The sequence below is a fragment of the Danio rerio genome, chromosome 7 (genome assembly GCF_049306965.1).
Source record: "Danio rerio strain Tuebingen ecotype United States chromosome 7, GRCz12tu, whole genome shotgun sequence".
NCBI classification, from domain to species: domain Eukaryota; kingdom Metazoa; phylum Chordata; class Actinopteri; order Cypriniformes; family Danionidae; genus Danio; species Danio rerio.
In genome coordinates, this window is record NC_133182.1 from 58,076,321 (window position 1) to 58,098,770 (window position 22,450).

Consider the following 22,450-nt stretch of genomic DNA (forward strand, 5'->3'; position numbering starts at 1 on the left):
AGCAGTTGGTAGAACAAAAACTCTTAAAATATGGAAAATATTCTTTCTATCATTCGCCATGTTGCCGTCAGGCCTACTACTGTTGATGTTGTCAATCTGGCAACCTGCACTTGCATGTGTCTTAAACCAAGCGTGTAATACCTAGTTCAACCCATGGGTGTCAAATTTATATACTGCACCTTTATTAATATTAAATGACAAGCTAAGTGCATTTTTAAGCTACACTTTAAAGTAAATTTTAACACTTGTTAATGCTAATGCTTGTTTTATTTTATTGCACAGTTTTGACCACCAGGTGTCAGCAAGTAAAGCGTGTGCTTTACTTTGAAACAGTGAAACATATTCCAAAACAATTTGTTTAATTTGGCGGCTTGGTGGCTCAGTGGTTAGTACTGTCGCCTCACAGCAAAAAAATCGTTGGCTCAAGTCCTGGCTGGACCAGTTAGCATTTCTGTGTGGAGTTTGCATGTTCTCCTTGTGTTCATGTGGGTTTCCTCCGAGTGCTCCGGTTTCCCCCACTGTCCAAAGAAATGCACTATAGGGGAATTGGATTAACTAAATTGAATGAATTGAAAGTGCATAAATGTTAGAGTGTATGGGTGTTTCCCAGTACCCAGAATAGTTGGTGGTTCATTCCGCTGTGGTGACCCTAATAAATAAGGGACTAAGCTTAGGGAAAAATAACTTTTTCATCACTAGTACACAGATATTTAGAAAATGCGTTTAAGTATTAAAGTACAGAAGGCCAGAGGTAGCTTCAGCGCTAGTGTTTTTAACAGCATTGCTGTTCTCTTTGACTCAACAGAGCGAGGCCCAGCGCTGGCCGCCACGAGGCCCAAGAAGTCTGAAGGAAAGAGCAGACGAGTTCTGCGGAAACAACCCGAATCTCTGGACTCCATAGATTCCTGTTCCACCGTCTCCTCTGTGTCGTCATCCTACATGCAACCGACCTCGAGAACCCATAAATTAAGCTTGCGGTCCAAATCGCCTTCCAAACGGTTATATCTGTCAAGCCCATCCGAAAGCCTGGACCAGCCGGAGCAGGACGGAGAAGAGAGGCCGCAGTTCACCAGCCGCGGGACCTTCAACCCAGAGAAAGGCAAACAGCGGCTGCAGGGGGCCAAGAGCTCGCCTCAGAGACACCGAGAGCAGAAGAAGGATCCCGAGCTGTCGCCGCAGCAGGTGGTGGTGTACGGCAGCAACGAGTTCATGGTATGAAGGCCACACGGAAACACATCCATCCACAGAGAAGAGCTCCATCCCTCCCTGCTAGCTCACTTTTGCTGCATTATAGTCCTTAAGTGCCATGTTGAGGAGAGAGATGGGCGGCTTTCCGATCTGCATGCGGAAGAGCAGGGCAAAGGGAATGTAGAACCCTTCCCGCACGGGATGTTCTCCTTTGGGCTCCGTGACTGTGATCGATCCAAAGGCGGGAGACGAAGCCATTGAACTCCACCAATTCAAGCTACAAATCACGGGCTGCTTTGATGTTTACAGTTTAGTACCACGCGAGCAGCATTCTCTACGATGTATTTGCCCCCCTTCCCCACCCTAAGCCTATTTAATAAATTTTATTTACATTGAATATATAAATCTATATAAATATATTATGTGATATAAAGTGTACAAAGCAGAGCACCAGTGACTGCTGGCTCTTTGAATTCTTATATCTTGTAATGGTCATGAGAGAGAGATGATGTTGGGTTTGTACTGATGCTATGTTCAAGCTCCTCTGTATGAGTGTGAGACGAGTGTGTGTGTCTTACGAGAGAACCTCTGGATATGTTTGTGCTGCTTTCTGTGTTCTGCTTGGAGGGAAAATGATGCCATTAAGGGACCAAGCAAACTGGTGTTATAATGCCAGAGGATCCCAACGCTAAACGGAGACTCCAAAGTCTTCCAAAACCGCCACACAGTGTATTACGTCATTACAGCCATCCATCAATTCATACTTTTCCCATTCCTGTTTTTGTTTTGTGCTCATCTGCCTCGATATTTCTTTAAGAAATGTGTTAAAATGCTAAACCGCAGTTACTGGATTCCTTATGGTATTTTAAATATAATCATTTTTGTCTTCAAAACCATGGGAGCATTCGTGTCTTGAAGCTCCTCTATCCAGAAATTGACTTAATATATATTACTCGACAGTCTCTTCTGCCTCTCTCTCTATATGAAACATAGTGTGATATGCCCCATATTGTTTTCTAAATATTTAATGATTAAATAGAATCCAACTGTATTAATCCACACAAGTGCATTTGTTCCGATTTGACACCACCGTCATTCACAACCTCCAGGAACCGAAATGAACAAACTTAGTAATTTTACCAGCAAAATATCCCATTTATGATGCCTGTGTCACTGCTTTCTGCACAGCTCAGAAACAGCAGTTGTCACCCAATGTTAAACTGTGATTATACCCAGTAACTTCTGCATGTGGTGGGCTGTATTTTATTTCTTTCTCTAGGAGCGAGCGTATGGACCTACAGTATACACAATCTCCCAATTTTGACTTAATTTATATTGTATTATTTCGATCTCGTGCATTGCTGACACTGGTCATGCCGCCTGCAGGATTGAGCAAACAACTGTCTGGTCTCAGATTTGTCTTCTGTTATGTGGAGTTGAGTGTTGAACAAATATTTCTTATGAAAGAGCAAAATAAAAAAGTCAACAATGGTTGTAAAATAAATTACACATTTTGAACGAATACGAGTTCTTCTGCTGCTGTTAGTGCTGGACTTGTTCCACCCACATTCAGCTTGTACTTCAATTGATTTGAGAACTTGATTTACCTGTTTGTCTTGCAGGTCTTGAAGAGTTTGCTAGAGTTTCTTCTCACTTCAGCAAAAGGGTGCATCCAGCCTAAGGGAATTATAAATGTGTGTGAGGGTTGGTCAACTTGTCATACTACTGCTAAAGCTATTTTGACACAAAACTAGATTTAAAATATTATATTGTGAAATATCGAAACAATTTAAAAAATAACTTTACTTAAAAAACACATTTTAAAGTGTTATAATTTAATTTATATATCTAATCTTTTTTGATGCCAAAGCTGAATTTTCCGCATAATTATTCAATTTTTTTTCTTGAAAATAAATATGTAATAATGTTGTGACTTTATTTACTAATATTTATATCTCAGTGTTAACTTTATTACAGCTATTAATATCTGAACACCAGTAATAATTGATAACTGAACTCTAAATCTGTATATTATTGTGATACCTGAAATATCGTGACATTACAAGTTTTTTGTATTGGAAAATAAAATTAAAATCAGTTTACTACTGATATTTGAAGTAATACAGTTTCACAGGGATCAATGACGTTTTAATTATTTAATAAATATTATTTATATAGTAATATCATATTTCACAACATTACTCCTTTTATACTATTTCGTCTAATTTCGCCCATACGAAACTTATTCCAGTGTTATATAAAACCCAATACTTGATGAAAAGCTAAAGATACCACAAGAAAGGCCCTTGAAAAATCGTACTATACTATTAAAATGTTACTTCTCAGTACGTGAAGCAGGATAGCTCCACATAAAACTAAAGCAGTATTCATTTCAAGCAGTGTAAGCAGAGCTGGAACATGAGATCTAAAGTTGAGCTAAACCTGGAGTGACGCGACGACAGTTTAAATTGCGCATGCGCGGCCGGCGAGGTGTGTGCGCCCAGAGAGTCGCGCTGTCAGGTACACAGAGCACCATAACACCTGTGCGGACCGCGAAACAAAATGTCTGGATTCGATAACAACCCCTTTGCCGAACCGGTTGATGTCAATCCTTTTCAGGTAAATACCTTCTTATGTGTTGTTTCTTCGGTGATTTGTAAAATGTTTAAAGTCTCTTTTTTGCGCTTTAAACCAGTTTGGTTGGTTTGTTTAGTTTGGAGTCACTAGAGTAATAAGGTGAGATTGACAGACGCTAAGCCAATCAAATGTCAGTATTCAGATGCCAAGCCAATGATCTTCTGATGACGAAACAGGAAGAGTTATTTTGGTTGAATAAATTGGGTTTCTTCAAGGTAAGTAAAAATATAACTACTGCTTTTTAATTAAATATTGACTATCGTGACCATGCAATCATTACTTGGAGAATATAAAGCCAGCATAAAAACCACAAGCGAGTTTTCATTTCACAGGCACAAATGAATGACTACCATGATCAAATACAACAGGTGCATCTCGTGTTGTAATGTTAGTCTTCGTTTGTAAATAAATTCTCACGAACTCTCTATCTATATGTATACTCTCTATAGTTATAACTAGAGATAAGCACAAACAAACAGAATCCTAACCATGCAGAATACGTAATGCTGGTACTTTAAAAGACGACAGGCCACTTTATTAGGTACACCTGTTCAACTGTTCAGTGACGCAAATTTCTAATCGGCCAATCACATGGGAGCAACTCACTGCATTTAGGCATGTAGAAATGGTCAAGACGATCTGCTGCAGTTCAAACGAGCATCAGAATGGGGAAAAAAGAAGTTTTAAGTGACTTGGTTTGACAGGCTGTGCATCTCTGAACGCACAATATGCCCATCCTTGAGGGAGATGGACTACAGCAGCAGAAGACCACACCAAGTGCCACTCCTGTCAGCTAAAAAACAGTAAACTGCGGCTGCAATTTCCACAGGCTCACCAAAACTGGACAATAGAAGATTAAAAAAATGTCGCCTGGTCTGATGAGTCTCAATTTCTTCTGCGACATTCGGATGATAGGGTCAGAATTTTGTGTCAACAACATGAAAGCATGGATCCATTCTGCCTTGTATCAACAGTTTAGGCTGGTAGTGGTGTGGGAGATATTTTCTTGGCACGCTTTGGACCCTATTAGTACCAACTGAGCATTATGTCAACGCCACAGCCTACCTGAGTATTGTTGCTGATCATGTCCATCCCTTTATGACCACAGTGTACCCTTCTTCTGATGGCTACTTCCAGCAGGATAATGCACAATGTCATAAAGCATGTATCATCTCAGACTTTTTTTTTCTGAACACGATAATGGGTTAACTGTACTCAAATGGCCTCCACAGTCACCTGACCTCACTCCAACAGAGCACTTTTGGTATGTGGTGGAACAGGAGATGTGATGTCATCATGTCAATAAGGACCAAATCTCTAAGAAAAAATTTCCAGTACCTTGTTGAATCTCTGCCAAAAAGAATTTAAGGCAATTCTGAAAGCAAAAGGTGGTCCAATTCGGTATTTAAAATTGGGTAAGGTGTGCCTAATATAGTGGCCGAAAGTGAGTGGATATTAATATAATTTCTGAGCTGATTCTCAATATATGGCTTTCAAAAGTAATTTATATTGTGCCAGAAATTATTGCGAGAAGTCATTTTAAAACGAAAACGAAAATAGGCATAAACATCTTTAAGGGACAAATAAGGTTATTTCGATTCTGTCATTTTTTTATTAGCATCATTTCTTTTGGGTTGTGCTGTTTAATTCCCAGAATTTCTACAGATTATTTTGTATACTGTAAACCCACTAACTTTTTTTTTTTTAATCACGTCCATAATGCTTGTTAATTTTAAATCTGAAAAATGTTTACAGACTGATATATTTTTGATCTCATAACTATGTGGCTAATAGTTTTGTAAAATATAAACAGATTTTTCAATATAATGTTAACAGACTTTCTCTGTGAGTTTATGTTTGGAATTTTCACTGCAAATGTAACGGAATTTTTTTTTTTTTTTTTTATATATCTGTCAGTAAGCATTGTTTCGAAAGGTGTAGCTCGACTCAAGCTTGCTGACCCCTTCATCAGAGCATTAGATGAGATGACTGTGGCTGCGTAATCAGCTTAAATATATTACTGCCATTAATATTTATCTAAACATGATGAATGATAAGTCAATACATTGATTGATGGATTTGCTCTTCAGTGTTTGGACTTTCAGCTGTAAAAATTAAACCAAACTGAACTAAACTCAACTTCAACTATGAAAACTGGACTGACAGTTTCAATTTACTAGAACTTCTATGTTAAGTTGCTTTGACACAATCTACATTGTAAAAGCAATTTAGAAATGAAGATGAATTGAATGTATTATTGTTATAGCTAGGTCTACTTGTGTAATGTACTTTAACAAAAAAAAAAAAAAAACAATGCTAGTAAAGTGGTACATAAATAAATAAATAAATAAATAAATAAATAAATAAATAAATAAATAAATAAAAAGTTCTATTTCTTGTGTTTGGCAGGATCCATCAGTTACTCAGGTGACCAACACTTCAGCTGATGGCATAGGAGAATACAATCCATTTACAGCCGGTGCTCTGGTAAGCATGACAAACTGTTTGCAATCTTCATCCTTTTCTCAGTTCCCTTTACACTTATCTTTATAGCCTTTTTATTAATCATTAAAAATGAGGTAACAGAGTAATGTATAGCATCCTTTTGTGCTTCGTCATGATTGGAAAACAATATGATCCTATTGACATGAGGGGGAAAAAATCACAGAAAATAAAATTAACTATTGTAGTGTGTATACTTAAGTCCCATGTTGGTTAAATAGAATTGAATTTATCGGTCCACATTTAATGAATGTTTTTGCTATATTTTTTTTGGCAGAAAATGTCTAAAGCTAAAAATCAGTAAAGTTCTGTCAGATTTTAGTTTTCCATTTTTGTCAAATAATGATGTTAAAAAAAGTCTGATGTTGATAACTTGTGTTTGCTTGTTTGAATAGATTTTATTGTTTATAATAATATAATAATAATTCTGAGTAGTTTTTTATTTTTATTTATTTTTTAAGCCATGAACATACTGTAGCTAATGAAACGGACATAGCATTACATAAAACATACCATACAGTTAGGATTGATTACAGCAGATAAAAAAATCCAGTTCTACCATTTTAATAGTTCTATATTCTTCCAGTCAGTTTTTCTTTGCTCCATGTTTTAGGGTAAAACAAAGTTTAGCAATCAAAAAGCATGTTCAATTAATCTAAAGCAATTAAAACTTTTCAGTTAAACACAAAAGGTAGCGTAAACATTTTAGGAACGCTATGAAATAAGATTTACATTTTTTATGTAAAATATCAAATGAAAATAAGTTTTGGTTTTAATAAGTTGCCAAACAAAAATACTATTCACTTAATAAAAGATGGGCTAACATCCCACTGAAAATACAAAACTATGGATGATTATAACTGACCATCTCTATTGTGGTTTCCCTTCAGTCTCATTGTTTTCATGCTTGCCTATACTGTACATTGTTGGGAAGAAGTGAGCTCTGTTTCTGTGTCTTATTCACAATGAACCCAACTTCTAGTGTTAAAATGCAATGTACAGTTGCAGTCAGGATTATTAGCCCCCGTCAATTTTGAGCTCCCCTGTTCATTTTTTCCCTAATTTCTGTTTAAAGAAGATAATTTTTTTCCAACACATTTCTACACATAAATGTCTTAATACCTTATCTCTAATAACTGATTTATTTTATGTTTGCCATGATGACAGAAATTATTTGACTAAATATATTTCAAGACACTTCATTTCAGCCTAAAGTGACATTTAAAGACTTAACTAGGTTAATTAGATTAACTTGGCAGGTTAGGGTAATTATTCAAGTTATTGTATAACGATGCTTTGTTTTGTAGATTATTGAAAAAAGTATAACTTAAAGGGGCTAATAATTTTGAACTTTTAAAATGTTTTTTTTTTTTTATTATTATTAAAAACTGCTTTTATTTTTAGCTGAAATAAAACAATAAGACTTTTTCCAGAAGAGAAATATTATCAGACATGCTGTGAAAATTTCCTTGATCTGCTAAACATAATTTGGGAAATATTGGAAAAAAAAAAAAAATCAAAGGATGGCTAATAATTCTGATTTCAACTGTAGTTCGCAGCTGAATTACCAAGCAAGTAGGATTATTTGGAAAAAGAACGATGTAGTACCGAGTGTTTCCCAAATTCGTAGTTCCTCTGTCACAGGTCCATCATTTGAACCATGTTAGTTACAATGTAAAATGCCCATAATGACATAATTTTTTTTTTTTTTTGCAAATTATATTTTTTTATGCACATTTAAAAAAAAAAATCCATTATTAGTTTTGGTAAAAACATGCACTTGATTTTCAAATTAATTGCATTTTTATTGACTATATGTAAACCATATGTATTTCCTTTACACATGTTATTGACAATAATCCATATTCTATTCTATTAAAACCACTTTTACAAAAAGCTAACACGTATTCTAATCTAATATATAAATGATTTAGGCCCATGTTATAGACATTTTTCTTGGAACGCAAAATTACCCATGATGCTTTGCGTGTATGCGCAAGGAGAATGCTAAGAACTTCCGGTCAGCAGCTGATGCATGTAAACAGTCACATTTGGACAGCTTTGAAACGATAGTTTTAATTTATTTTACCAGCTTTTATCATCTTTGAACTAACTCTGTTGTCCATCAGCACCATCTCCTGGTCTGATCATTTAAAAAATGCGATCTAATAGGATGGAAAACAGCTGCTGTAAGTCGTTTTTCCCTCGTTGTCAGACGGCATCTTCTGCCGTTTAAATGAAGCCTCGTCATCACTGGTCAACAGTTTCTCTTTCTTTCAAATATATAACCAGCCCAAACAAATGTAGTTCACCAAAATGTTTGACAGGCACATACGTAGCCTGTACTGTCCCACTGACACACTGATTTAATATCTGTTACAACGTGAAAATATAGGCTAGTGTCATTTCGAAATGACAGAAAAACACAAACCGTGGTAAAAACAACACATGAAATTAAACATAAAAGGCTTGCAATTAGAATGAACAGCAAATCAGCCAGCAGAGGACTTTTATTGGTCATTTTTGTTATTTAAGATCATTACTGACAGTTCAAACACTGAAGAGCAAATTTATCGATGCGTAGCTCTACCAATCCTGAACCATGCGAGCCAGTGGCGACAGCGGAGAGGGAAAAAAAACTTCACCTGATAGGAGTGAAGAAAAAAAACCTTGAGAGAACCAGACTCAGTTTGGCACGACCATTTTTATTTCTCCGCTGGCCAAAAGTCTTGTGCAGAGCTGAGAACTGCTGACAGGCCGGGAACACACACACACACTATTTTTGACAGCAGACACGTGAACTAGGAGAATGTTTTTCTCGTAATACTGACGGGCTTGAACCACATCTGACAGATTTTAACGGCTTTAACAGACACATTTCAAGTTGTGTGTCACAAAAACACTCTGTAATATATTAAAAACGCTATTGAAACCCATTTTTGGAGCCCAAATAACCAGTTGTAAACGCTGTAAACAGAAGTTTTTAGCATTCTACCGGAAGACGCTGGTCGCTATGGCGCCCACCATGCAGCAGCCATGAAAAAGGTCTATATACAGATACAATTCTTAATAAATGGCCTACAATAAATTAAAACATCAAAATATTTACATTTACATTTTACATTTAGTCATTTAGCAGACACTTTTATCCAAAGCGACTTACAAATGAGGACAAGGAAGCAATTTACACAACTATAAGAGCAACAATGAATAAGTGCTATAGGCAAGTTTCAGGTCTGTAAAGTCTAAGAAGAAAAGTATTAGTAATTTTTTTTTTTTTTGAGTACAGTTAGTGGTATATCCAGAGAGGCAAATGCAGATTAGGAAGTTAAGTGGAGACTAAATAGTTGAGTTATTAGTCGTTTCTTGAAAACAGCGATTGACTCTGCCGTTCTGATGCAGTTAGGGAGTTCATTCCACCAACTGGGCAGATTGAACGCAAGCATTCGGGAAAGTGATTTCTTCCCTCTTTGGGATGGAACCACGAGGCGACGTTCATTCACAGAACACACGTTTCTGGAGGGCACATAGATCTGCAGAAGTGAGAGCAGATAAGAAGGAGCAAAGCCAGAAGTCGCTTTGTAGGCAAACATCAGAGCTTTGAATTTGATGCAAGCAGCAACTGGCAGCCAGTGCAAACGGATGAGCAGCGGAGTGACATGTGCTCTATTAGGTTCATTAAAGACCACTCCTGCTGCTGCGTTTTGGAGCAGCTGAAGAGGCTTGATAGAGTTAGCTGGAAGCCCGGCTAGAAGAGAGTTGCAGTAATCCAGTTTGGAGAGAACAAAAGCTTGAACAAGAAGTTGAGCTGCATGTTCAGATAAGAAAGGTTGGATCTTTCTGATGTTATAGAGTGAGAATGACTCTATATCCTATATTTTTTTGTTTTCACAAGCTTTAGATATGTAACAAAGATTCTGCTTTTAAATAATAGTTCACTTATAGCTTTCGTCATGAGCTATAGCTGTGTTTTGGTTGCTTAAAAGTTTTCAAAGTGCACAATGAATGGAGCGCAATTGTCAATATGAAGATCGCTAAAACTGAACTGTTAAAATCCTTTAACAGCTAATTACACATTAGAGAGATTACTTTGTTTTATTGTTTTAAATCATTTCAAGTTTAAGTGTTGGAAAGTAATAGGGCAAAAGGGGATAACTGAGAATACTACACAACCAGTAACTATGCTTTTAACTACAGCTCCAGAGGTGTAGTACAAATCGCACAAGTTTGCAAATGTTTGTTACAACAATGGATTTAGGAAATCCAAATCAATAAACTATGTTTGTAACGACGAAACTTGATGCACTGCTGGTCGTCTATCAATTAGTTGACTTTAGGGGACAAGCCCTTATATTTCTTGAGGAATATTCAATTTTTTCCCCAATGAAACATCTAATAGTTGCTATCACAAAAATTTGAAAAACATTTTTCCTCTCTCATTTTAGGATGGACACAGGACAGTCCCTTTGTCCGCCACTTCTCAGCCAGCGGTCCTTCAGACAACAGTGGAGCCCAGTCCACAGGTTAGTGCAGTGTTATGTTGAATCATCAAAGCACACACGCGTATGGTGATTTAAATTTATCACTTATATCATTATATATATATATATATATATATATATATATATATATATATATAATGTATTATATTTATTACTAAATCATTAATGCTCCTAAAGGTGGCATTCCTATTTTCATGCTTGTATATAACGCTTTGTGTTTCCTCCTTTAGGCAAGTGTAGCCTCAGGACAGGCTGAGCTCCTCCGTCAGCAAGCGGAGCTGGAGAGAAAAGCAGCAGAGCTGGAGCGAAAAGAGCAGGAGCTTCGAGATCGTGATGCTGCACGAGGTGAGCCTTTACAATGCTGACCACATTCTGTATTATATCTGAGGTCATTTGCACTCCTGACCTGACCGAGACTCTATGCTTGTAGGTAAAGAAAACAACTGGCCGCCGTTGCCCAAGTTCTTGCCAATCAAACCTTGCTTTTATCAGGATTTTAATGAAGAAATTCCTGTGGAATATCAGAGGGTTTGCAAGATGATGTACTACCTCTGGATGTGTAAGTTCTTTGAACAGGAATTCAGGTCTTCTGTGCATGTAAGCTGAATTAAAGGTGCTCTATGTAAGTTTTTAACCTTAAAGCATAAAATACCATAAAATGTTTGCAGATATTTAAGAAATATGCTAAGTGAACTTTCTTGTTTATCTAAAAAGCAATGCTTAAGTCAAATAATATAATATAAATATTACAAGCGTAAACATTAGATGAGCAGGTTACACTGTAACCGCTTGTCCTAACAACACAATACCTGATGAGATATGCAGTGATAAGCAATTGGGCTGTTTGCACCAGAGGAAACACGACATAAATTTAGAAATTTACAGCCATTCAGAAGCACAAAATAGTGCACTCACTGCACTTCAATGAAATGGTAAGGTTTATAGTTGAATTAATACTTATTAAACCTCTTTAACCTTATTAAATTTAGATGCCGAATCACTGATATGTGTTGGTTTGCTCTGAGTCACAGTTCTAATGTTCATTTTCAAATAATTAATTTATTTTCAAGGTCTGAGATGAACTATCTGCTGCTGCTTTCAGTAGTATGGCAAAAAAATGTCATGTAAAATGGCATTCAAACTCAAACTATTAGTGTTTAACACTAAATTAAGAATCTGAGATGATCATTGTCAGTTTTCTGTTGTTCAGCAGTGAGAAATAGCCCTATCATACACCCGGCGCAATGTGGCCCAAGGCGCGATGCAGCTGTTGTTTGCTAGTTTCAGCTTGGCGCAAGAGTCGTTTTGACGTTTTGCTATTTTGAAAAAAACTATAATAGATTTTTCAATAGACCGGAACAAACCCGGTCAAGTGTCCAGCGCATAGCATGTTAGTTGTGCGCCTCGCTTACACACTGCATAATGCACACAAGATGTAGAGCAATACGCAAATATCTTTACATATGAAAAAGAATTCAAATATATATATATATATATATATATATATATATATATATATATATATATATATATATATATATATATTAGTTAATGAGGGAGAGTTTAGCTTGCTGTTAAAGTATACACTGGACGTATATGGAGAACAGTATATATATATATATATATATATATATATATATATATATATATATATATATATATATATATATATATATATATATACATATGATATAAGAGTATAAGAGTATATGTAGGATATAAATATAAAGGATTAAAATATTACAAAACATATTATTTTTTAGCCTACATAAATATAAAAACTACTGCCTTCATGCTACTACTGCAGTTCAGTTCATTTACAACAATTTGCTTTTGTAAATTGTTGTTATTATTTGAAATATTATTTATTATATGCTTTTTATATTTGTTTTATTAAAAACAAGCTTAGATTTGCCCACTTGTCAGGTTTTAGACCAAATGGGGCGTAGCATTTGTATTAGGATATAAAATTAAATGCTGGAAATTAGAACTAAATTTAGAAATAGTTTTGAAACAAATATTTGCGCTTAACAAACAAAATTATTTATTTATAGGCTAATTGATATCCGTGCGTACAAGGTTTCCCTATCCTCGAGAGCTCATTTTCGCTCTGTAGATGCTCTGTTTAACTGTTTTCTTGCTAGTAAATTGCTCAGTTTTTCCACTTACACTTAGTTTACGTCATGTAAATAACAAATGCACCACTCTTAAAGGGAATAAGAGATGAGACCCTGATTGGTTTATTCTCTAAACACACCTATAACTCATTAAGAAAATAAGCTCAACCCTTTTAGACCATGCGCCATGGAACAAAGCGGATTTTTCCGTCCTTATATTAGCAAAGGTGGATTCTGACATGCCCTGAATGCGTTTGCACCCTGCGCTTTGCGCTTTGCACTTTGCGCATGGACCGTCAAAATAGAGCTCAGAAACTGTTTTAAAATATAAATTTCAGGTGTTATTTACCACAAAATCTTCCTATCCCGTACTGTTGCTTTTGTTTAAAACACAGTTTAAATCAGCCTTTAGGCTTGATAGTCAGGCACACTCCTGTTGGTGTCGTCAATCTGGCAACCTGCGCTTGCATGTTTTGAACTAGGAATGCAATACTTAGTTCAACCACAGTCTTGTGATCATTCTGTAATTATTCTAATTTGCCAATGCCGTCCTCAGTAATATAGTTTGTAAATGCTTTATTATAAACAATATTGTGCTAAATTATTTTTAATGGTTGTAATCAATTCTTATTTTTGTATAATGTTGTATGAACATATCTAGAATATTTTTATGGGTCAAATAAAATTTATTTACGATCAACTGTATCATTTTAATGCATCCTTGTTTACTATTAATTTAAATGATTAAGTATTAATTTCAATATAAAAAAAAACTGCAACCCATCACTGGGATATAGTCTATCAAAGTTTCCAAAATATTTTAATAAGTCAGGCAAATTGCTTTTTGAGATTCTGCATTTTATATTGTTTTATGCTGCTAACTTTGATCATACAAGTCTTGCACTCTTTATTTAATGTCTCTTTTTAATGTTTTCTTTAGCATACATTTTTTGAAATGCTCGATCTCTCTCTGAATACTGAGGCACACATTGTTTTTCTTCAGATCACAGTGTGACACTGTTCCTGAATCTGCTGGCCTGCTTGGTGTATTTCACTGTATCTACTCAGAATGGAGTTGACTTTGGACTCTCAATCCTGTGGTTTATTTTGTTCACTCCTGTTGCTTTCGTCTGCTGGTACCGACCCGTATACAAGGCCTTTAAGTGAGTTCAGGCTTTATATTTCATATTGTGATATTATTTTCCTGACTTTTCCCCAATTACAACTTGGCAGCATTTGTCGCACAATTTAAATGACATATTTTTACATGACAGAAATAAGAATGTAAATTTGTGGTGAATGAGCTCATTGAGTCAAGATGTTGTGTGAATATTACAAACATTTTATTTAAAAGACATTACCAAACGTCCCCATCTGTTGACTAGCAGCACATTAAGAACTGGTTATATTACGTTTTCTGAAATGCTGTTTTAATATGCAATGAGCAGGGCCAGACAGAATCTGGTGACATTTTTGCTATTTCTGCGCAGAAGTTTGTGAAAAATCTGTGGATTTATATGGATTTTGGCAGTATAGTAATTAAAAACTTAAAAAAAAATATTTAAGGCTTACAATGCAAAGCAAGCAAAAAACAAAGAAATTATCTAAGTTCATATGTCTATTAAATGACAGAAAATAATGCTTTACAAACTCTATTGTAAATAAATCATCTAAACATTTACGTATTAGTTTATAAAATTGCTGGAATTAATATTAAAATGGAATAAATAAATATATTTTACACACATTTACAGTACGCAAGTAAATAAATAGACTTGATTAGCTAAAACAAATCTGTGGATTTCTGCGTGCACAGATTCCATGTTGGCCTAGCAATGAGGCAGGATCTAAATAAATAAGCCCCAATTTGCATATATTTCCTGACTAGTTCTGTAATCAGATCACAGGATAAAGCATAGCTCAAAATTCTTGTTTTATAAGGTGTATACAAATTCTAAAGGTCAATAAAATGTTAGATAATTCAGAATTTAGGTAATGTTTTGTAGTTTGGTGTATTTAAAGCAAAGATTTCTGGCTCACTTTAGTGAAAAAACTCAACAAAAACATGCTGTAAAGGTATGCAGCCAAATGAAAATTCTGAGCTGAAATCAAAACGGAACATTTTGGATGCACTTAGACAAAAACTGTAAACAAAAATTATTTGTTATAACAAATGCTGTAGAATACACAAGTCATGTCACTCGCATAGTTGAAATGGGGAATAGTTTAGCGGTCAGTATGGCGAATGAAGCCCCACCTACTATTACAGTAGCCAATCATCGATCAATATAGACTGATGTTTCTCTGGGGGAGAAGCTCGGACCACACGTGTGTTTTTACGACAGATTTTGTGGTCAACAAGCACACAGGAATCTCAGTGAATACATGCTTCACAGACAAGAAATATATCTTGCTAAAGCTTGAAACTGTACTTGAAAGTTTATTTTTAGTTCTGTAATCTTTATGAAACGAACACGAGGTACAGTCTATACTGTCAAATGCAAATCACATGACAGCAACTACTCAAACTATGCCCCAAAAACTAGTAGACAAAGAGTCACTGTTATTTCTGGATGAGATTCGCCATCAAGAACAAGTTGTGTATTACTTCAGAAGAACCAGGCGATCTGTCTTAGCATTATTCAGAGGATGACATTGCGTAACACACCCGTGGATTAGGTTGATGTCATGATTTCTTTCCTTTCGAGTGCGTATGCGCATTAGCTCGGGCACCCTGAAAAAATGCCAATTTTTGTTTGATTCGAATGTTTAGAAATGAAACTTATGAGATACATATTGTTACATTTTTTTTTGGTGATTCTAAATATGTAATGGGATCGTAAGCTTGGCAAACAGTTTTGGAGAATTAGATTTTTTTTTTTTTTTCCCCATTCAGGCAGAATGCCCGAGCATACTGCCCAAGAGGCATTTCAAAGATGGCCACAGAGTGAAATGAATTGCCTTAAAGAGGCTTTGGTAATAATTAGCTATCATTTTATTAAATAATGGAACTTTTGGAAAGAAAACTTTGACTTTAACTCACTAACTTAAATTATACTGATTTAAAAAGAGCACAAGACAATAAAATACCCACATTATATTAACAGTAAAATTATATGGACTGTGATTGAGTAATTTTACCATTGTTGCCATGACCGCACAGCATTGTTTTAGAGAAGTTTGCTCCTTCTTTTTTTTTTTTTTTTTTTTTTACTTGAGCATGTGTACAGTAACTGAAATATTCACAGAGTGGATCATTTTGATTATAACTCTAGATAGAACTAAGCAATAAAATTGTGGGTTGTTTTTCCAATTTTAATCTTTTCTGTATAGTTTTGACAGATTCACTCTTAAATAAAACATTTGAGTACCCTCACCTCATCTGTAAGTGTTTCTATTTTGTTTGTGTTGCAGATCTGACAGCTCCTTCAGTTTCTTCTTTTTCTTCTTCATCTTCTCATTCCAAGTGATCGTGTACATCATTCAGAGTGTGGGGATCCCCGGCTGGGGAAACAGGCGAGTCGCTCTTTCAGTGGAGACCTTTATTATAGTGTGTTTTGAATCTTTGTGTGCTCTTCTTCTCTGCATGTTCCTTTGACTGTTCTCCTTCATAATCTGCAGGTGTTGATTTTCCTGGGCTTTCTGTGAGTGTGGGATCTGTTATCTGTAATGACATGGACATCCTCATGGTCATATGCTTTTCTGGTGATCTTCTCAGCAATCTGCCTAGGTTTTAGTTTGCAGTTTCAAACTGTTTCCACTCTTGTTTTCATGTTTTATTTTTATGTATCTACTTAGATGCAGCTTGACAGCTACACATTTGTTGTTACTATAAACATACTCTCGTTCAAACCTTTATAATAACTTGTAGCAGAAACTGTGATTATAGAACTTCCATTATCAATAATTCTGTACAACAACAAAAAAGTCCACCAGTCAGAGCAAGCAAATAATGCCAAAAGAGCTTGCCAGGAAAGAAAACTTCTCCTGAAGCTCTGTGAAGGATGTCATTAAATCAGTTTCATTATTGCAATATCTTTAAAATATGGTGTTTATTCATATAATAAACAACTAATTCAGTTTTAGGATTTGTCTTTTTCATTTGATTGTCATTTGCAAGGCCTCATTGGATTGTTGGTATTTCCATCAAAGACTTCAGTTTTGTACTTTTTACACTGTTTGTAGTTGACACTTTACTTTTTAAGGCAGCCATCTTTCCTAATATTCTACAAATCTCTAACTCTCATTGGTCTATATAATACAGTCTAAATAATATTGTCTCTATAGTCTTAATAATCAGAGGTAAAATTGTGTACGTACTAAAGTTTCATTCCTCCTTTTTTAAGTGTATTGTGTTGTATTTGTTTTAGTGAAAGTGTATGCTGATTATTGTTGTGTACTGATTGTGTTGCAGTGGCTGGATCACGGCCATCTCGGTGATCAAAACTAACATAGCCTTGTCTGTCTTCATGATGGTGGTGGCTGGATTCTTCACTGTCAATGCCGTGTTCTCTGTTATCTTACTGAAAATGGTAAGTTGGTTACAGTTGTGGCCATGTCTGCATTTGTTTATCATTTTGCTAAATTTTAATGTAGTTGCATTTTTTTACACCACTGTATGGATTCTGATTTGTCATATGTAATGGCATGGTGTATTATTTCATAACAACCAGGGCGATTTTAGTCTCAAATCTATATTTTCCATTTCAAAAAAAGTACTTGTGTGGGAAACAACCATGTGATAAGTGGAGTATGTTTCCCAAACAAAAATGTAATTTGCGTCTAGAATGGTGAAATAAATGGGGAATGGGAAATAAACAATCTTGTAACAAGTGTTTCCCAAAAACAATGATTGTTCTGCCCCATACAAATAATTTAAACTGTGTTTGTTATATCGTAATACTTCCATAATGACATTCTGGTGGAGTAACATCTTTAGAGAAAACAAAATGTATTATTTTTTTCTATTATTGTCTGTTGCTGTTGTTTTGGTAATGAGCATTTAGCTTGCTCACTTCATTTTTTCCCTTTTTGGAACTTTCACCTGCATTGTTAATTGAAGCAGTTACTTTTCATGTAAACTACATGCATATTTTCTTTTGTAAACATTATTGATAATATTCCATGTTCTATTGTGCTATTGTAAACAAACCATTTACAATGACACTATCTCAAACAGAAACTAATATTCATTTATGATATAACTGACATACTGATATTTGGTCATACTCATACAATGACATTATTTTAAAAATGAAGCACTGTAAAAAAAAATTTTATTAAATCAGTTTAATTTTTAATCAAAATCTTTTACAATGTATCTAAACAATTTGCAAGGGCTCATTATGTTGTTGGTATTTCCCTAACAGACCTGCCAAAGGTTGGTAAAGTTGATTAAAAAAAGTGTTTGCATCAAGAATAACTGGTACTGAAAAAACATTTTCATTTCATTTACCATAACTGATAAAAAAAAATGTAAATCTTGTTTAAAAGTTTGCTGTCCCCCAGGTCCTAATGCACTAAGCTTTCTTCTTGAGCATTCGTGATGGTTCTGTATGAGCTTCTTAGTTGTTGTTTTTTTTTTTTCTTAGTGGGAACAGATAGATCTCACATTTATAGTTAATTCTAGAGTTAAAAAATGAAAACAGTTGCACATCATCCCGGTATTGACATTTATGATTCAGGCAAGCAGTATGTACATATTTGAATGTTTATACATTCTGAGACTCACCAATGGCATTTTATTTAAATAGCATTAAATGACATGGCTCCTGTTTTGAATGCAACATTTCAACATTAAATATGTGAATTTAAATCATTCCAAAAATGTGTTAATGTGTGATTTGGAAAAAAAAATGTTAAAATGAAGTTTGATTTGGAAGAGTTTCAAAGCAAATACAGCACTCTTTAGGTGGAATGTAATAGACCACCAGACCACGTACTTTTGGTATATTCATTGATTTCAAAACACACAAATGTTGCAAAATTCTGTTGCAAGTGAGTGAGATTTGTAGGATTTGTCTTTGTTTTTTCACATGGGGAATGTGGTTTGGTAACAGGAATGAGTGAAAAACTGAGGACACCACTAAAAGCATGCATATTATTTAACATTTTCAAACGTATTTGGAAAAAAAAAATGTAGAGCTCAGATGGAATGCAGAGGTACACATGCATGTAAAATAAATGTTGAAATGTTGCATTTGAGATTGGGGACATTCACAAAATTCTATTTTCCTAATGTTTTACATTGTGGTATTTAAATGATTACAAAACTTTTCAGTCTGATTTATGTGCAGGACAATTTAGAAGTAATTTTCATTTAAATTTATTTTAAATTTATTTTTACACATGATATCCTTGGGACATAAATTGCACCCATCTAGAGAAATGGCCTATTTATTAAAGTTTATATTAAACATTTAAATAATAATAATAAAAAAAACTTTCCATGGAAAAACACTTGAAGAAACAACACACTAAAAACTGAGCTGATCATGCTTGTGATTACTGCCATACATTAGTTTTGGCATGTTTTTTTTTTTTTTTTAACTGACTTTAAAGTTCACTCCAATTAAAGAAAAAATGCTATCATTTACTCGTCTTCCACAAAGTTTTTACTTCTGGTGAACACAAAAAAAAAACTCTGCAGAGTTTAGTAATTTTCGCGTGGAGTGGGACTAAATGGTGAGTAAATTTGAGTTTTTAGGTGAACTTCGGCTAAAATCAAACCATGGTTATGCCTACAGTTTATTCTCCCTGATCCATTTACAGTCTGTACATAATACAATTTTAAACTGCATAAAATTGCATTTTAGTAAGATGACAACATGGGAATTACTATTAGGTGCGTGTTTGTTTTAACATTTTGTACATAACTATTTCAGAGCTGAAGTCCACTAATTTGCTTTGAAAAGTGTAATCCGACATTTTCTTTCAAACAAATTTTGGACTGTGAGCAACACATTATTATATCTTCTATGACCTGAAAAACAAAGGACAGACACATTTCAAGGCCGTGTTTGAAGGAGTTTTTCCAAAACGGGACAGTCTTTATCTCCCCGCTGTGACGCATTCTGTCTTGGAATGCAGTTTTGGAAGGTTGCAGCGTCTGAATTAGGACACGGCTAATGTAGGATTTGTGCACTGATGTCTGCTTTGTTTTTTCAGGTTCACTCCATGTACAGACACACAGGTGCAAGCTTCCAGAAGGCTCAGGAGGAGTTTTCTCAGGGGGTCGTCACTAACCGAAGCTTCCAGTCTGCAGCCGCCACTGCTGCGTCCACAGCGGTACAGGGTGCATTTCATTAACAGACACACACACTCACTGCTAAAGACTCTCAATAATTCATCTGTTCTTAAACTTCCATCAAACCTCTAGCTAAAGTTAGTTAGAGGTTTGACCCCCCCATGAACATTCATTTGGTTACTGAAAATATGTGGAGGTAAAAGTTACCTGGCTGTTGATCGGTGAGGCACTTTATATGATGACAGGGGCTTTTAGTGAGGAAAAAGGACTGATCTTTCCTCAGGTTTTCTTAATGAAGGAGATAGTTAGTGGTGTTTTTATGCAGAAAGTACTACAGTAGTGTTTTAATACCAATGTTTAACTGACAGTTCATGCAGTGATATAACGTTGTTACAATATAATCAATAGTCCAAATTCCACTCAATCTAAATTTACATTTTGTAGTTTTGTCCCATTACTGTTGATCTGTATGTATTTACAAAACTTTAGTTACACTTTTATTTAATCTTAAAGATGGTTCACCCAAAAATGAACATTAGCTCATCATTTACAGTACTCTCCCTCATGCGGTTTTCAACTCTCAAAAGAACAAAAACACAAAAGAAGATATTTTGAAAAATGTTGGTTTTTGGAATTTCTAAGTAGGGAAAATATACTATACACTCAAAAAAAAAGGCATTTGACCCTTTGTTCGTTTGAACTACTCGAGCTGCAACAAAACAATTCTTTGTTTCTTTTGTTTGTTTTATTGTTTAATTTTCAATACTTTTACATTTGTAAAAACTAAGTAAAGTTCATTCCTTCATGTTGTCCTTTACACAAATTGATTGTTTGGGACCCAACATTTTTACAGTGTAAAAGTAAATGGGCGTCAGCTTTCAGAAAATATCTTATTTTATGATCAACAGAGGAAAGAAATGGTGAGTAAATGATGACAGAGATTTCATTTTTTGGGGTGAACTATCCTTTTAATACCCTAACAGAATGTATTGTACGTTAGTTGATATTTCAGCTGATGGTTGGTTTTGACAACATTTTAGCAACAATTTTGCAACAAGAAACTCTATATTTACTCTTAGACTTTCTTTTAGCGTGGACTGTTGTGAAATTATACATGCTGTTATCTATGTTACAGTCTTGTTACGATCTTAAACCGATGTAATTATTTTGCAGTGTTCTTAATGATGAACAAAATATGTATATATTTATAAATTAAGCCGATTATTTTACTACGGTTGACCTGGGTGAGCTGCTCTTCTGTTTTTGAGTTACTGTTGAATAAACGTGTTCTGATTATATTGGTCATTGGAAGTTATTATTGATGTAATAGGTCACACTTTACTACACTTAAATGTTTGCTCTTTGTTCAAACAAAATGAGCAAAAATTTAATTCTTGTTTTTTTATTTTATTTCATTTTATGTTCAATCTGCTTAAACTTGTAAAAACAAATAAGTTAACTTAATTCTTTCATGTTGTCTCAATGCAAATTAATTGTGTGAGAGCCATCATTTCTTACAGTGTATAAGGATTTATTAGTTAGTATTCACTAACATGAATAAAGTATGAAGCATTTATTAATAGTAATTCAACATTTGCTACTTATTATCAAAGTTGTGCTCGTTAACATAATTCACTGTGAGTTAACTAGATTTAACAATGAATGCCTGTATTTTAATTTCTAATGCTGAATTAAATACATTGTTCATTGTTGGTTTATGTTAGTAAATACACTTAAAAACATTGTCTAACAAAGATTAACTAATGAGACCTTATTGCAAAATGTTACAGTGCACCGTAATAATGGGGTCTGCATTACAATATAAAGTTGATATTACAGTACATACATTTATTACTATACAAATAAGATTAATGTAGGTGTCTTAATAATGTTTAAACTTAAACTGTAACTATAGAGCTTTTTGTATCCAGCATATTGTAATGATGTCAGCAAAATTATCAGAAATTTAAAATTAGCAAGCATTAGCCATTCTGTTTGATAGTTATTTAAAATGTAAAAGTAAATAAAAGTAAAAGTGAAGTTTACCAAACTGTGCTACTATCAAATAAAGCCCAACTGACTCTGAAATACAGTTTAAGTCAAAATCATTAGCCACCCCTTTGATTTATTTATTTTTTTATATTTTCCAAATTATCTTTAACAGAGCAAGGACATTTTCACAGTTGTCTGATAATATTTTTTCTTCTGGAGAAAGTCTTATATATATATATATATATATATATATATATATATATATA

At 34.5% G+C, this 22,450-nt stretch overlaps 3 protein-coding genes across 56 annotated transcripts in view; 2 read left to right on the forward strand and 1 right to left on the reverse strand.

Annotated features, from left to right (window-relative positions):
* myo9aa (myosin IXAa) overlaps positions 1–2,710 on the forward strand; it is a 253,527-nt gene extending 250,817 nt beyond the window's left edge. For 49 of the 50 annotated variants that reach the window (XM_073905946.1, XM_073905954.1, XM_073905968.1 and 46 more), the window contains one exon: positions 806–2,710. In XM_073905946.1, coding sequence (XP_073762047.1) covers positions 806–1,218 — 413 coding nt within the window. In that variant the 3' untranslated portion in view covers positions 1,219–2,710. The remainder of the gene's footprint in view (positions 1–805) is intronic. The other variant, NM_001423815.1, reaches the window with a different exon arrangement.
* adamts7 (a disintegrin-like and metallopeptidase (reprolysin type) with thrombospondin type 1 motif, 7) overlaps positions 1–22,450 on the reverse strand; it is a 610,954-nt gene that overhangs the window by 362,007 nt on the left and 226,497 nt on the right. The gene's annotated exons all lie outside the window — the stretch shown is intronic.
* On the forward strand, positions 3,681–21,488 carry scamp2l (secretory carrier membrane protein 2, like). 5 transcript variants are annotated; one of them, XR_012382314.1, is made up of 9 exons: positions 3,681–3,807; positions 6,235–6,312; positions 10,773–10,850; positions 11,060–11,174; positions 11,260–11,388; positions 13,950–14,109; positions 16,361–16,496; positions 17,361–17,478; positions 20,114–21,488. XR_012382314.1 is itself a non-coding variant. In XM_073906204.1 (9 exons), the coding sequence occupies exons 1-9, from the start codon at positions 3,954–3,956 to the stop codon at positions 20,252–20,254; spliced, it is 1,008 nt and encodes a 335-aa protein (XP_073762305.1). In that variant the 5' UTR covers positions 3,681–3,953; the 3' UTR covers positions 20,255–21,488. The 5 variants fall into 5 exon arrangements, 3 of the variants coding, with proteins under 3 accessions (XP_073762305.1, NP_957488.1, XP_073762306.1); XR_012382313.1 differs by having other exon boundaries at positions 16,361–16,462; positions 17,361–17,778; positions 17,886–21,253; XM_073906204.1 differs by having other exon boundaries at positions 3,681–4,040; positions 16,361–16,462.

Bases quoted from the DNA above. Each gene is read 5' to 3' on its own strand.
- scamp2l (XM_073906204.1), top strand. From the start codon at position 3,954: ATGTCAGTATTCAGATGCCAAGCCAATGATCTTCTGATGACGAAACAG. The intron at 10,851-11,059 runs GTTAGTGCAGTG...TTCCTCCTTTAG, and splicing joins CAGTGGAGCCCAGTCCACAG to GCAAGTGTAGCCTCAGGACA. The intron at 11,389-13,949 runs GTAAGTTCTTTG...GTTTTTCTTCAG, and splicing joins GATGTACTACCTCTGGATGT to ATCACAGTGTGACACTGTTC.